This window comes from Momordica charantia (assembly GCF_013281855.1).
Source record: "Momordica charantia cultivar OHB3-1 chromosome 5 unlocalized genomic scaffold, Mcharantia_2.0 BLBB01000005.1, whole genome shotgun sequence".
Classification (NCBI taxonomy): Eukaryota; Viridiplantae; Streptophyta; class Magnoliopsida; order Cucurbitales; family Cucurbitaceae; genus Momordica; species Momordica charantia.
The window spans coordinates 19,157,591-19,169,231 of NW_028275163.1; the positions used below are offsets into that span (position 1 = coordinate 19,157,591).

At 28.7% G+C, this 11,641-nt stretch overlaps 1 protein-coding gene across 1 annotated transcript; it reads left to right on the forward strand.

Moving 5' to 3' along the window:
* Positions 1–372: 372 nt before the first annotated feature.
* On the forward strand, positions 373–11,127 carry LOC111016611 (amino acid transporter AVT1A). Its single transcript, XM_022292056.2, has 12 exons — positions 373–696; positions 2,279–2,526; positions 4,351–4,574; positions 4,770–4,793; positions 5,273–5,453; positions 6,194–6,419; positions 6,962–7,097; positions 7,690–7,709; positions 7,801–7,946; positions 8,568–8,611; positions 9,055–9,117; positions 10,824–11,127. The coding sequence occupies exons 1-12, from the start codon at positions 524–526 to the stop codon at positions 10,929–10,931; spliced, it is 1,593 nt and encodes a 530-aa protein (XP_022147748.1). The 5' UTR covers positions 373–523; the 3' UTR covers positions 10,932–11,127.
* The last annotated feature ends 514 nt before the right edge of the window (positions 11,128–11,641 follow it).

Genomic DNA, 11,641 nt, shown 5'->3' on the forward strand with positions numbered 1-11,641 from the left:
TCTAAAAATTTAAGTTTCACAATTTAAATTATTAATACAAATAAGTAAAAAGAAAATATAAACCTTACACACATCTCATCAGCCAACAACCCACTTAAACAAGGATTTTCTACTCCGTCTGGGACGGGTCCCACAGAAAAAAGTAACACCCCACGGTCAATATCTAATTATTATGTATGATTTAATTCAAAATTAGTTACCGTCAAAGCAAGCATAGCTCAAGGATAATTAGCATAATTTTCAATACAGAAGTTGTGAATTCGATCTCCCATCCATCTCCAGATGTTGTAAAAAAAAATTAGTACCATTGGCAATCCTAAAAAGAGTTATTGGGGCATTTAAAAGACACCACCAACCACAACCATTTCTGCCTCTGCCTGCCCCTTTGATATAAATATATGGCCTCCTGCGCACAAGCAGCAGCAGCACCAGCCTTGTGGTCAATTCATTAATTCGCCATCCTCCAAATTTTAGCTTCAAGTTTTCTCTATTCTTAATCCTCTGGTTCTTCGAATCAACCGTCATGGTTGAGAAAACGAACGGCCATGTCGGAGATTACTGCAATGACGGTCACGAAGATGATGTCGAGATGAATGATAGCGACGTGGAAAGTGAAAGTGATTGTAGCTATGCCAGTCGGAACGACGGGAAAGATTCCACCGCTGCCGATTCTCAACCATGGCCGCAGAGTTTCAGGTGCGTTTAATTAACTGTAATACTAATCATTAATGCCTTTTTGGATCCAATCTTTGTTGTGTTTTTGGAGGGTTTAATTTCCTTTCTATTCCGAGTTAGGGTTTTAATAACTTTTTCTTTTTTAATCGAGTGTTCAATTTGTACCGTGAAATTGAAAAATGTTGCTATTTTTATCCGAAGAATCTGAAATATATATATATATATATATAAAGTAGATAAGATTTTATTTTTCTTTTCCACGGTCGATTTTGTGATCAAATTTATTTATTTATTTATTTTTGCTAAACTTGATTCATTGAAACCGATGAATTTTACGAGATTTATTGACAATGAGTGGGTGGATTAGAAGAACATAGGCTAAGAATTGCAACATCTATAAATCTAGGGTTTAATTTAATGAAATTGAAAGTTTGACAATTTTCTTACTTTTAAATAGAAATGGTTTTGAAATCTTTAATTCTGATGGAAGAATGAATTGATTGTTATCATTCACAAGAACAAAATAAATTAATTTATTTCTTCATTTGTTGATTTTTTTTTTTTTTTGTGATGTGTATGAAAAAGTTGTAATTAAATATATTTATTGGGACTATAAATTGAGTATTAAAAAAAGGACTATAGATTTAAGAGCTTTTTTTTTCTTTTTTTGGAGATAACGAAGGTGTTTTCTAGTCATAGTCAACTTTTGCAAGTAACCCAAATTAAATATCTAAATCTCATTCGGTTTTCCTCAACTTTTTATGTTAGCTTTATTTTATTCCTAAACATTCAAATATCCCTTTAACTTTGTATAAAATAAATTATTTTAGCCTTTTTCAATAAATGATTTAATAAAAACCTAACGTAGTAAGCACATTACTTTTGTTCATTTATATAAGCAATAAATGTTGACATTGACAAATGCTTAAAGTAATATGTAATAGGCTAAATACGAAGAGTTTCTATCACATGAACGTAGTTCGATTGCTTTCCTTGATCAATCATTGTTAAAAAAAAAATCATTAAAAAAGAAATAAAGGATAGCTTGGTGGTTTGGAACTTCAAAGAACAATCTTGGGTTTGAGCCACATGAAATTACTTTGGATTTTAAAAAAATTAAGCAGCTAAAACTTATAATAGAATTAGTTCTTAATTAAGTTAAGTTTAATTAAATGATAATTAATTTATCATCCTTAATAAATTTAATTGCAATAATCATATCTCTTTGCACAAGTTAATATTTTATATATAATATATATGGTTGCTTCCAATTTTACTTCTTTTCAAGTCTATCCCATCTATAGGTAGCGTCTTTTGCTTTTTTATAATTTATTAAGTGAAAAAAAAATTAAAAAGTAATTCAATTTAATTACACCTGTGAATTTAGATAGGTGAGTCAATTTTGACGTCAAATTTTGAATTCCATCCCTTTAAATCATCTTTTTAAAGTATCTTATTTTTAAAATATTTTTAATTTAATAGAACTTTAGGGATTTAAATTAGAAGACAAAAAAGGGGTATGAAGTTTAATTTTAGAATAGTGAATTTGATTTATGGGGACAAGAGTGGGACCCACCTCGTAATAATTATTATAACATGACAGAGAAGCGAGCGACTGTTACGCCATTACGGCTTCACCAACATTTGGGATTTTACGGATTCCAAACGTCATAAAATCGAGCTTCAGGAATGGGCTGGAGTCCGGCGAGAAGGGCGAGGCTGAGGCTCCATTATTATCCAGCGATTATAATTATAATTATAATTATATTTATGATGACTCGAATGATAGCTCATCTTCACAAGCATTGCCTACGCGCCACGGCTGCACCTTCACGCAGACCGTTTTCAACGGTAACATAACTCACCCTCCACCAACTCTTTCTTTTTCTTCTATATAATATATCAATTATATTTATGACTAGTAAGTAATAATAGAGGGAAAAAAGATCGTCATTTATCTTTTATAGTCATTTCATAAATATTATTTGACCAAACATTTTTTGATATTTTGAATGAAAAATTATTTACGACATGACAATTAAAAGATGAATTGTCAAAAGTAAAGTAGTGTTAAAACTTTCGAAAGGATAGAAAGTGGGGTGAGGTTTTTCTTTCTGTCTTGTATTTTTAATAAGTTGTTTAATAGTTGGCCTGTTGAATTGTATACTTTATCTTCTCCATATAATAGGTAAATGTTCCTAAAAAGGGATGGTCATGATTTTCTCTCTTTTTTTTTCTTCTTCTTTTGAGTACAACATGTGGGGTGAGGGATTGAACTCACAACCTTTTGATTGGAGATAAATGTTAATTAGCATCGAACTATTAATTCAAATTATGTTTCTTGTTCCTATCAATATTTATAGGGTTCCATCTTAAAATCAATTGACAATGAGAGGAGTAACTCAGGTCTATTATAAATTTATGTAAAGTCATTTCTTTTATCGATGTGGATCCTTAACATTAAAGAATCGAGACTAAAATAATTTATAATTATATATATATATATTTCAATTTTAATCAATTAATTTTTTTTATTATTACTTTAGGAAGAATTGATATACATGTGAATAACATTTGTCAATTTTTCCCCACACTAGGTGGAAATTTTCCGACTTAAGCGAGGATGACATGTTCCTATCTTTGGATTTTTAATTATATTTATTGACTTTTGTACTCATACATTATTAAAAAATTATAAATTTTTTAATTAATAACACTAAATTATTTAGTAAATTATTTTCCCCTATGTTTTAATTTTGAAATGTATGTTTTATTTATTATTTATTTAATTGATTTTTTATTATGAAACAAAATATATATATATATATATATATATATATATATATATATATATATATATAAGAGTGAATGAACTGTCCTTTGAAAATACATCCAAAGACAGAAAAATGAAGACAGACATCCCTAATCTACCTTAGCTCGGTTGCTATCTCTACATGTAACTTACAAAAACAAGTTTTATGTTTCTTATTTCCATTTCTAATTTGAGTAGTCCAGATCTCAAAGCTGGTGTGACATATTTTAATTTCTTTATTATATAAGATCATAATATTAATATTCATGAGTTTCAAGAGTAGTCTATGTCTATTATAAACTTATGTAAGGTCCCTTCTTGTGGCTCTTTTGGCTCATCGATTTTTTGGACCGATTGCTGGTTTGAGCATTTTGGATTCTGATATCATATTAATATTTTTGGGGTTTAATCTCAAAATCAATTGACAATGAGAGGAATAGTTCTTGTATGTAAGATCCACTCTTTTATCGATGTGGGATCCTTAACACAGAAAATAGAAACAAAAAAGAAGAACATTACCAAACAAGTATGTCTTTAGTTTTTTATTTTCCAAAGTTAAAAGAAGAAAAAAAAGTAAAAAGATAGACTAAATCAACCAAAAAGAACAATAGAAAAAGGACCCTACAACTCAAGGTTGTCAAAATGGATTACATGGTGAGAGGATAAGAGATCAAAGTGAACAACAGAGACAACAAACAAAAATGCACATACCAACCCGATTGTTGTTTCTCTAGAAGAGACTATTAGATCACCCCAAAGATGCCTTGGAGGCAGATAAAAACAAAACAAAAGGGAAAATCAAAATGCAATAAATAGGATCATATATTATACAATAATAATAATGTGTGCGTGGGATGTGACAGGAATGAACTTCATGGCTGGAGTAGGGCTTCTGTCGACACCTTACACAGTAAAAGAAGCTGGGTGGGGCAGCCTGGGAGTGCTTCTTGTTTTTGCTGTTGTTTGCTACTTCACAGCCATGCTTATGAAGTATTGCTTTGAAAAAAGATCAACGGAATTCAAAATCATCACTTTTCCAGATTTGGGACAGGCTGCCTTTGGAACCTATGGACGTCTTCTTGTATCTGTGAGCTTTTTTTCTTTTCTTTTAATATTTCTAAAAGTACAGAGAGAACAAAAGTTGAAAATGCCAGAATCAAAATAAACGTTTCCAAATATATGAATTAAAATGAGTCAAAAATAGTATTTAAACTTTTTTTTTATTATATATATATATATTCTTTTTTTGCTTGAGCTAACCTTCTTCTGCTTCTTGCTGCAGATACTTCTATATTTGGAATTATATGTAAGTGAAATCTCCAACTCACTTTGATTCAACGTTCTTCCTGTTTGGGTCTTTTCAATTTTGTACTTCATCTTTAAAGTTTCAATCTCATTTTTTATGGATTGGATCTTTTATTCTAATCAACTCTTTAATTATCACAAAATATTGAAATATTCCATTGATAAAATGATGGTGGGACGTCAAAATTTCTTTCAAACTTTAATTTGATTGACATGTCCCACCCAAAATATTTTTAAAACATATCCAATTTATATGATTTAAATTGAAATAACTTGACTCAAAAGAACATGTTCACAGTTTCACTTGGTTATTTTGATCTCTATACTATTAAAAAATAGTTGTATCTGACGTCCTGTTTTTTTTTGTATTCCATCGTTTTATTACAATCTCAATATAAATTTTTCATAACTTTGCATTAAAGAGTTTTTTTGCGAATATTTGATTGTTTTTTGGATGCGTGTATAAAATTTTTTGTACAGTGTTGCTGCGTGGAGTTTATCATATTGGAACAAGACAATCTAAGTAGTCTATTTCCAGATGCGTGGTTAAGTTTTTGGGGCCTTCATTTGGACTCCATGCATCTCTTTGCAATTATTACTGCTCTTATCGTTTTGCCCACTGTGTGGCTCAGAGATCTGCGTTGGATCTCATATCTCTCAGGTAACATATCTTTAATTTCTATATGGATATACATATAAAATTTTTTCCTTTCATGTAATGACGATGTCGAAGCAACGTATCAAATCTCTTTTACCGTCCATGTTTCGTTACTGTAGTTTTGTCCTAGTTAGTTGTTCACTTTCTTCTATCATTCATCTAGATCTGTCTTCGTTTGTTCAATAAGCACACCATGTTATTCAATGACTAAATTAATAAATATAACATTGTCTGTTTTTAAAAAGTTAACAATATTTACATAAATCTCATTGCTATGCAGTTAAAAGTTTCATAAACGTTACCAACCTGAGCATAACTTAATGGGTTAAGGTAACTATGTCCGATTAGAAAGTCGTGAGTTCGAATCCCTTAACACTTTATGTTATTAAAAAAAAAAGAAAAAAGTTTCATAACAGTGTTTCTATTTTTCATTAGATCTCACCCGACATCCCTACAATCTTATTAGCAAGAAATGACAGATCTAATGTGATTAATCAAACTTTTTAAAATTTAAGGACTAAATATATGTATTTAACTTAACCTATATATATATAAAAGATTAAATTTCATTAAATTTACCGTAACTGTCAATTGACTTAAACTTTTGGGTTGAGTGATGATTCAACATCATATTAGAGTAGAAGGTCCATATATTAGAAAATTAAGTTTATCGTAATTAACTATATATAAACTTAAGTTTTTAGGTTGATCGATGATTTAACCATCTGTTTGTAAAATTTCAGCTGGCGGGGTGCTGGCAACCACAGTGGTAATTCTAAGCATAGGCTATTTGGGAACCATCGGAGGAATAGGGTTCGATGAAGGTGGGAGTGGTGAAGTGGTGAATTGGAAGGGCATTCCATTTGCCATTGGGGCTTATGGATTTTGTTTCTCAGGCCATACCCTCTTTCCAAATCTTTACCATTCCATGGCAGATAAAACCAAGTTCAGTAAGGCCCTCCTAATATGGTATGCCCCTCAAACTCCAACTATGCGCTATATTTATAAGTAGTTTTTTAGGTCATAGGATTTGGTTCCTACTATTTGAGCTTATTTTCTATTTAGTGTTTATGATTTTTAAAGTTTCAATTCAACGTATCTTAGTTTATGCTAGTTTCAATTTGGTCTCTATAATTTTATCAAATCTTACCAATCATCCATGTTGTTACAATGCTATTGCCATCTTAAATATGGGATACGTTTTCTATTTTTACGAGGCAGTAAATTAGGTTTTTTTTTTTTCTAAAATGACGGTATGTGTTAATTACAACTATAATAAGGGTTTAGAGATCAAAAAGAAGAGGAAATGGTGAGTCTTTGAGTGAGTAAACAATAGTTTAAGTTTGTAGGCAGTTATCAAATCATACCATTTATTTGAATCTTTAAAATTGTAGGGACGAATTTAAAACTAAACTCAAATCATAGAGATTCAACAATGGTAATTTGAATGCTATTATATATTTACTTTTCATCTTACACCTGATGTTTCAATATATTTTTATATTTGGCAGTTTTGTATTTTGTGTTATAATATTTGGGGGAGTTGCTGTGATGGGATTTCTCATGTTTGGCCAAAGTATATTATCTCAAATAACTTTGAACATGCCACAACATGCTCTTGTATCCAAAGTTGCAAAGTGGACCACAGTAAGTTTTACTTTCACCATTTATCTAAGCACTTTAATTAATAAGTTTAATAATTTTTACATATTTTCAATCCTCTCTATTAAAAAATCCCAATTTAATTCCTACTTTCAAATGTCCAAATTTAGTTTATGTAATATCCATAGAGGTTTTTATTTTTTCTTTTCTAATTTTTTTAGTATTAAAATTTATTGCAAATATGAGCCTTCAGATCTCACATTGAAAAAGACAAGAGACTTTATAATAGATATGAGCTACTCCTCTGATCATTACCAATTGATTTTGAGATGGAATTTCATGAATGTTAATATGGTATCAGAACCCAAAAACTCAAATGAACCTCCGGTCCGAAAATGGTATCAGGCCAAGATCGATAAGCAAGCAAAAAGAGTCACGATCTTGCACATTGAAAATAAAAAGATAAGAAGCCTGATGATGGTTTTATAATAGACATGAGCTACTTCTCTTCTTGTCAATTGGTTTTGAGATGAAACCCATGAATGTTAATAATAAGGACCCGATTTGGACATTTGAAAGTATAGAGACTAAAATAAAACAAAATCGGTAGGTTGATTTTTTTTCTCTTTTTTGACAGGTTATTGTTCCATTGACTAAATATCCTTTTTCACATACATTGATGATGTTCTGAAAATAAAATAAAATTTGGTTGAAGTTTTGGAATTTGGAGTCCTTAACAATTTCTCAGATATGCATTGTTGATGACTCCATTGGCAAAGAGTATAGAGGAGAGACTTCCAGCCAGATATTCAAATAGCTACTGCTGCTCCATTCTTATAAGAACTGCACTTGTTATCTCCTCTGTTTGTGTTGCTCTCCTTCTCCCATTTTTTGGTATGCTATGTTTCCCCTTATAATTAAATTAAAATTTTCACCTTCTGCTTAATTATTTAATTTCTTAACTTAAAAGAAAATATGTAATAATCTAAAGTAGCATTTCGTTAAGAAAAAATATTGAATGAGGTGACGTGATAGGATTGCATACTAGTCTGGTCGTGTACGTTCAGTTGTGGTTCATTTTGGTTCTTATACTTTTAAAATATTCGTTTTTGTCTCTGTATTTTCAAAATGTTCATTTTGGTCCATGTACGTTTAAAAAGCGACTATTTTGGTTTCTTAATTTTATTCTTAATCTCGTTTTTTTTCACAATTTCAACACGACACTAAATCAATATATTTCTTAAAATGTAAACATTAATTTATACTAAAAGTTACCGTTATGTGTAAAATTTGTATTAAAATTTTGCAAAGAGGAATCAAAATGATCACTTATTAAAAGCACATGGATCAAATGAACATTTTCAAAGTACAGGGACTAAATGAATCAAAGTTTAAAATATAGGGACTAAAATGAACCAGTACAATAACTAAAATGAACCAAAGCTACTAAAACCAAAATAGTATTTAAAAAAAAAGTAATAAAATTACTTAATCACTCTCTTGTGTGAATTGCAGGTCTTGTGATGGCTTTAATTGGTTCTCTTCTCTGCATACTTATTGTAAGTGTATTCAGCTCATTAATTTTTTTCAAAACAAAATAAAATTGTGGTTTTTTCACTTTCCAATATTGTATTTGAGAATTCTTTTAAAAAATATATGTTTAATTAAAAGTGCTTTTTATATATATAGAACAATTATATTAAAATATGCTTAAAAAATAATTACTTTGGTTTGGTTCTAATTAATATTTTAAAATTTCTTTTAATAAAATGAAAATGTTTTTTTTAATATATTACTTAAAAGTGAATGATAAATTGTAAATTATTGCAAGATAAATTTTATTTTATGATGGATTAATAGGGATAAATAAATGTTTATGTGGAAAGCATCTATATTGGTAAAGTACTTCTGAATTTATGACTTCCTTGAAAAGTGCTTATTAATTGTAAAAAACAAAAATAATATTATTGTGTATACATAAATTACTTATATTTTGGTTCAGGCAATAATAATACCAGCCTCTTGCTTTTTGAAAATCATGGGGAAAGAAGCTACCAATACACAGGTATGTATATCAATAATTATTTTTTCTTTTTCTTTACATTTAATTTTATGAAAATTTGAGATATAAAATCCAAACATTAGAGTTTAAATATATCTATTAGCGTATTTTAATTTAGAAAAACTTGTTTGAATTGATATTTTTTATTAATGTGTTTTCATGAATTTTAATTTTAATTATATTTATAAAAATTGTTAATAACTATATATGAATAGCTAATTAATAAAAAAAAACATAAGGAAATATAATTACTATTAATATTAACTTTTATTTCTTAGTTAAATTTTATCAATGAAAATAGTTCATGGCATTAATCAACTGATTCAATTTGAATGAAAATCTTAATGTTAATAATAATAATAAAAGGGCAAAATATACTTTTATCTATATTTGGTGCCTGAGATTTAAATTTAATTTTAATTCGATCTTAGAAATTATAAAGCCGATTCCTGAAGTTTGAATTTGGTTTTTAATTGGTCATTGAAACTTAAATTTGATTTCTAATTGGTCCGTGAGTTGGGTTGACCGTTAGTTATGACCTAACAAGATGATTACGTGATAGCTAACATATATATATTGACTAGACTTTAGTGAGGGTGTGTTTTTAAAATGAGTGACAAATTTCATTATTTATTCTCTGAGTGTCATTTTTCTCTCCTCATCTTTCTCCCTCACTTTTCTTCTCCTCCATTTCTTCCACTCTTTCGACAGCGTCACGACCCTTCCTCTTACTTCATCTATAGTTTAACAGTAAAAATTTGACTAGGATCTAGTTTACGATGCGAATCAACAAATAATTTCTCGACAGCCAACTAAATTTGTCGATGTTCATATTGAGTCATTTGAGATATCTCTCTCACTGTCTAGTAAACATATGTTGACGTCATATCATTATTCCATTAGGTTAAATAACGATCAGTTCTATTAGGGGCCAATTAAAAACCAAACTCAAACCTAATTGATCAATTAAAAACTAAAATCAAACTTCAGGGATCAAACATGCCTGTGAACTTTACGACAAAATAGGAACTAAATTTCAATTTCAATGACTATTAAGTGATGGTTTTTTAAACTCAAGAACCAAATAGAAACGAAGTCCAAAATTCAGGGACCAAAAATCTATTTTACGCTAATTAAAAAAAATAGCAAAAACTCACCAATTTTCTAAATGGCGTGCTACTAATATAAACTACATTATTGTCAAAAATTTATGTTGTACATTAATAAGATTTAACTAAACTACTATAATTAATATAAAACTTCAAAATGTACATAAACATAACCGAAACAAATAACAAAAGAAAATATATAATTAAGGTTAAATTAAAAGTTTACTCCTTGAACTTTCGAAGTTGTGTTTATTAGATCTCTTAACATCAAAAAAGTATGGAGATCGAACAAATAACCTCTTGATTAGAGATATATGTCAATTACCGTTAAAATATGCTCGTTTTAGCTAACATCAAAAAGTATCAAATAAACCACTAAAGTTTTAATTCGATGGCTAATAAGTTTCCGACCGTTCAACTTTGTGCCTAATAAGTTTTGACTTATTAGACATTTTTTTTTCATATAATTTCAATGACTTATTAAACACAAAAGTGAAAGTCCGTCAAAGTTCAGAGATTAAACTTATTATTTAATCTATTATTAATCCTCAAAAAGAGAAATTGTAAAAAAGTTGAAAATTTTGAAATTTTGTGTTGTAGATCATTTCATGCAAGGTGGTAATTGTGTTGGGCATCATTGGAGCAATCCTTGGAACATACTCTTCATTTTCAGAGATAGCTCATCAAAGATCACTCACTCAAACATAGAAAAAGTCCTTATTAACAGTCCCTAGATATTGTTTCTTGTTTTTTTTTTCTCTTTAAATAATTAATTTGTGTGATAATATTTTTTTCTACTTTGTTTTCTTTCCCTTCTATAAATAATATAAAGTTTTGTACATCAATACTTTATAAGTATGGATATAGGAGAGTTCTTTTTGGACAATAATGGCCTCTTACTTTAGCTAAGTCTCCAAATTCTCATTACTACTTCAATTTTAAAGTAAGTGTTAAATATTATTGCCATAAATAAATATTATGAGTATAAATTGCTAAAATGTGTGTTAAATAAGAAAACATAGAGTAGAAGTATTTATTCCATTGAAAAATAAATAGATTTATATTTGGTATTAAAAATTTATTAAAATAATTACTTCATAGAAATATTTAGTTATAAAAGTGTGGAATAGAAATAATAATTATAAATGAAGTGATCAAATGAATAATTTGATGATTAATACGAATCAAATTTTTATTTGTTACATCAAAAAGATTTTCTTTGACACATACTCAAATTTGCTTCAAATAAAATATATTTTAATATAGGATAAAATAAATGAAAATATCACATGCAATTAAAAGATTGATTAATAGAAAAAATCATAGCCTGAACAAAGCTCAACTTTGAATCAGAGATATGTGCTTATCACCGCTTATCTAAAGCTCACATGTTGGTAATATCAATATTGAGAGTTGTT

Coding starts and splice junctions, on each gene's coding strand:
- LOC111016611 (XM_022292056.2), top strand. CDS start 524: ATGGTTGAGAAAACGAACGGCCATGTCGGAGATTACTGCAATGACGGT. Junction 697..2,278: donor CCATGGCCGCAGAGTTTCAG/GTGCGTTTAATT, acceptor ATAACATGACAG/AGAAGCGAGCGACTGTTACG. Junction 5,454..6,193: donor TTGGATCTCATATCTCTCAG/GTAACATATCTT, acceptor GTAAAATTTCAG/CTGGCGGGGTGCTGGCAACC.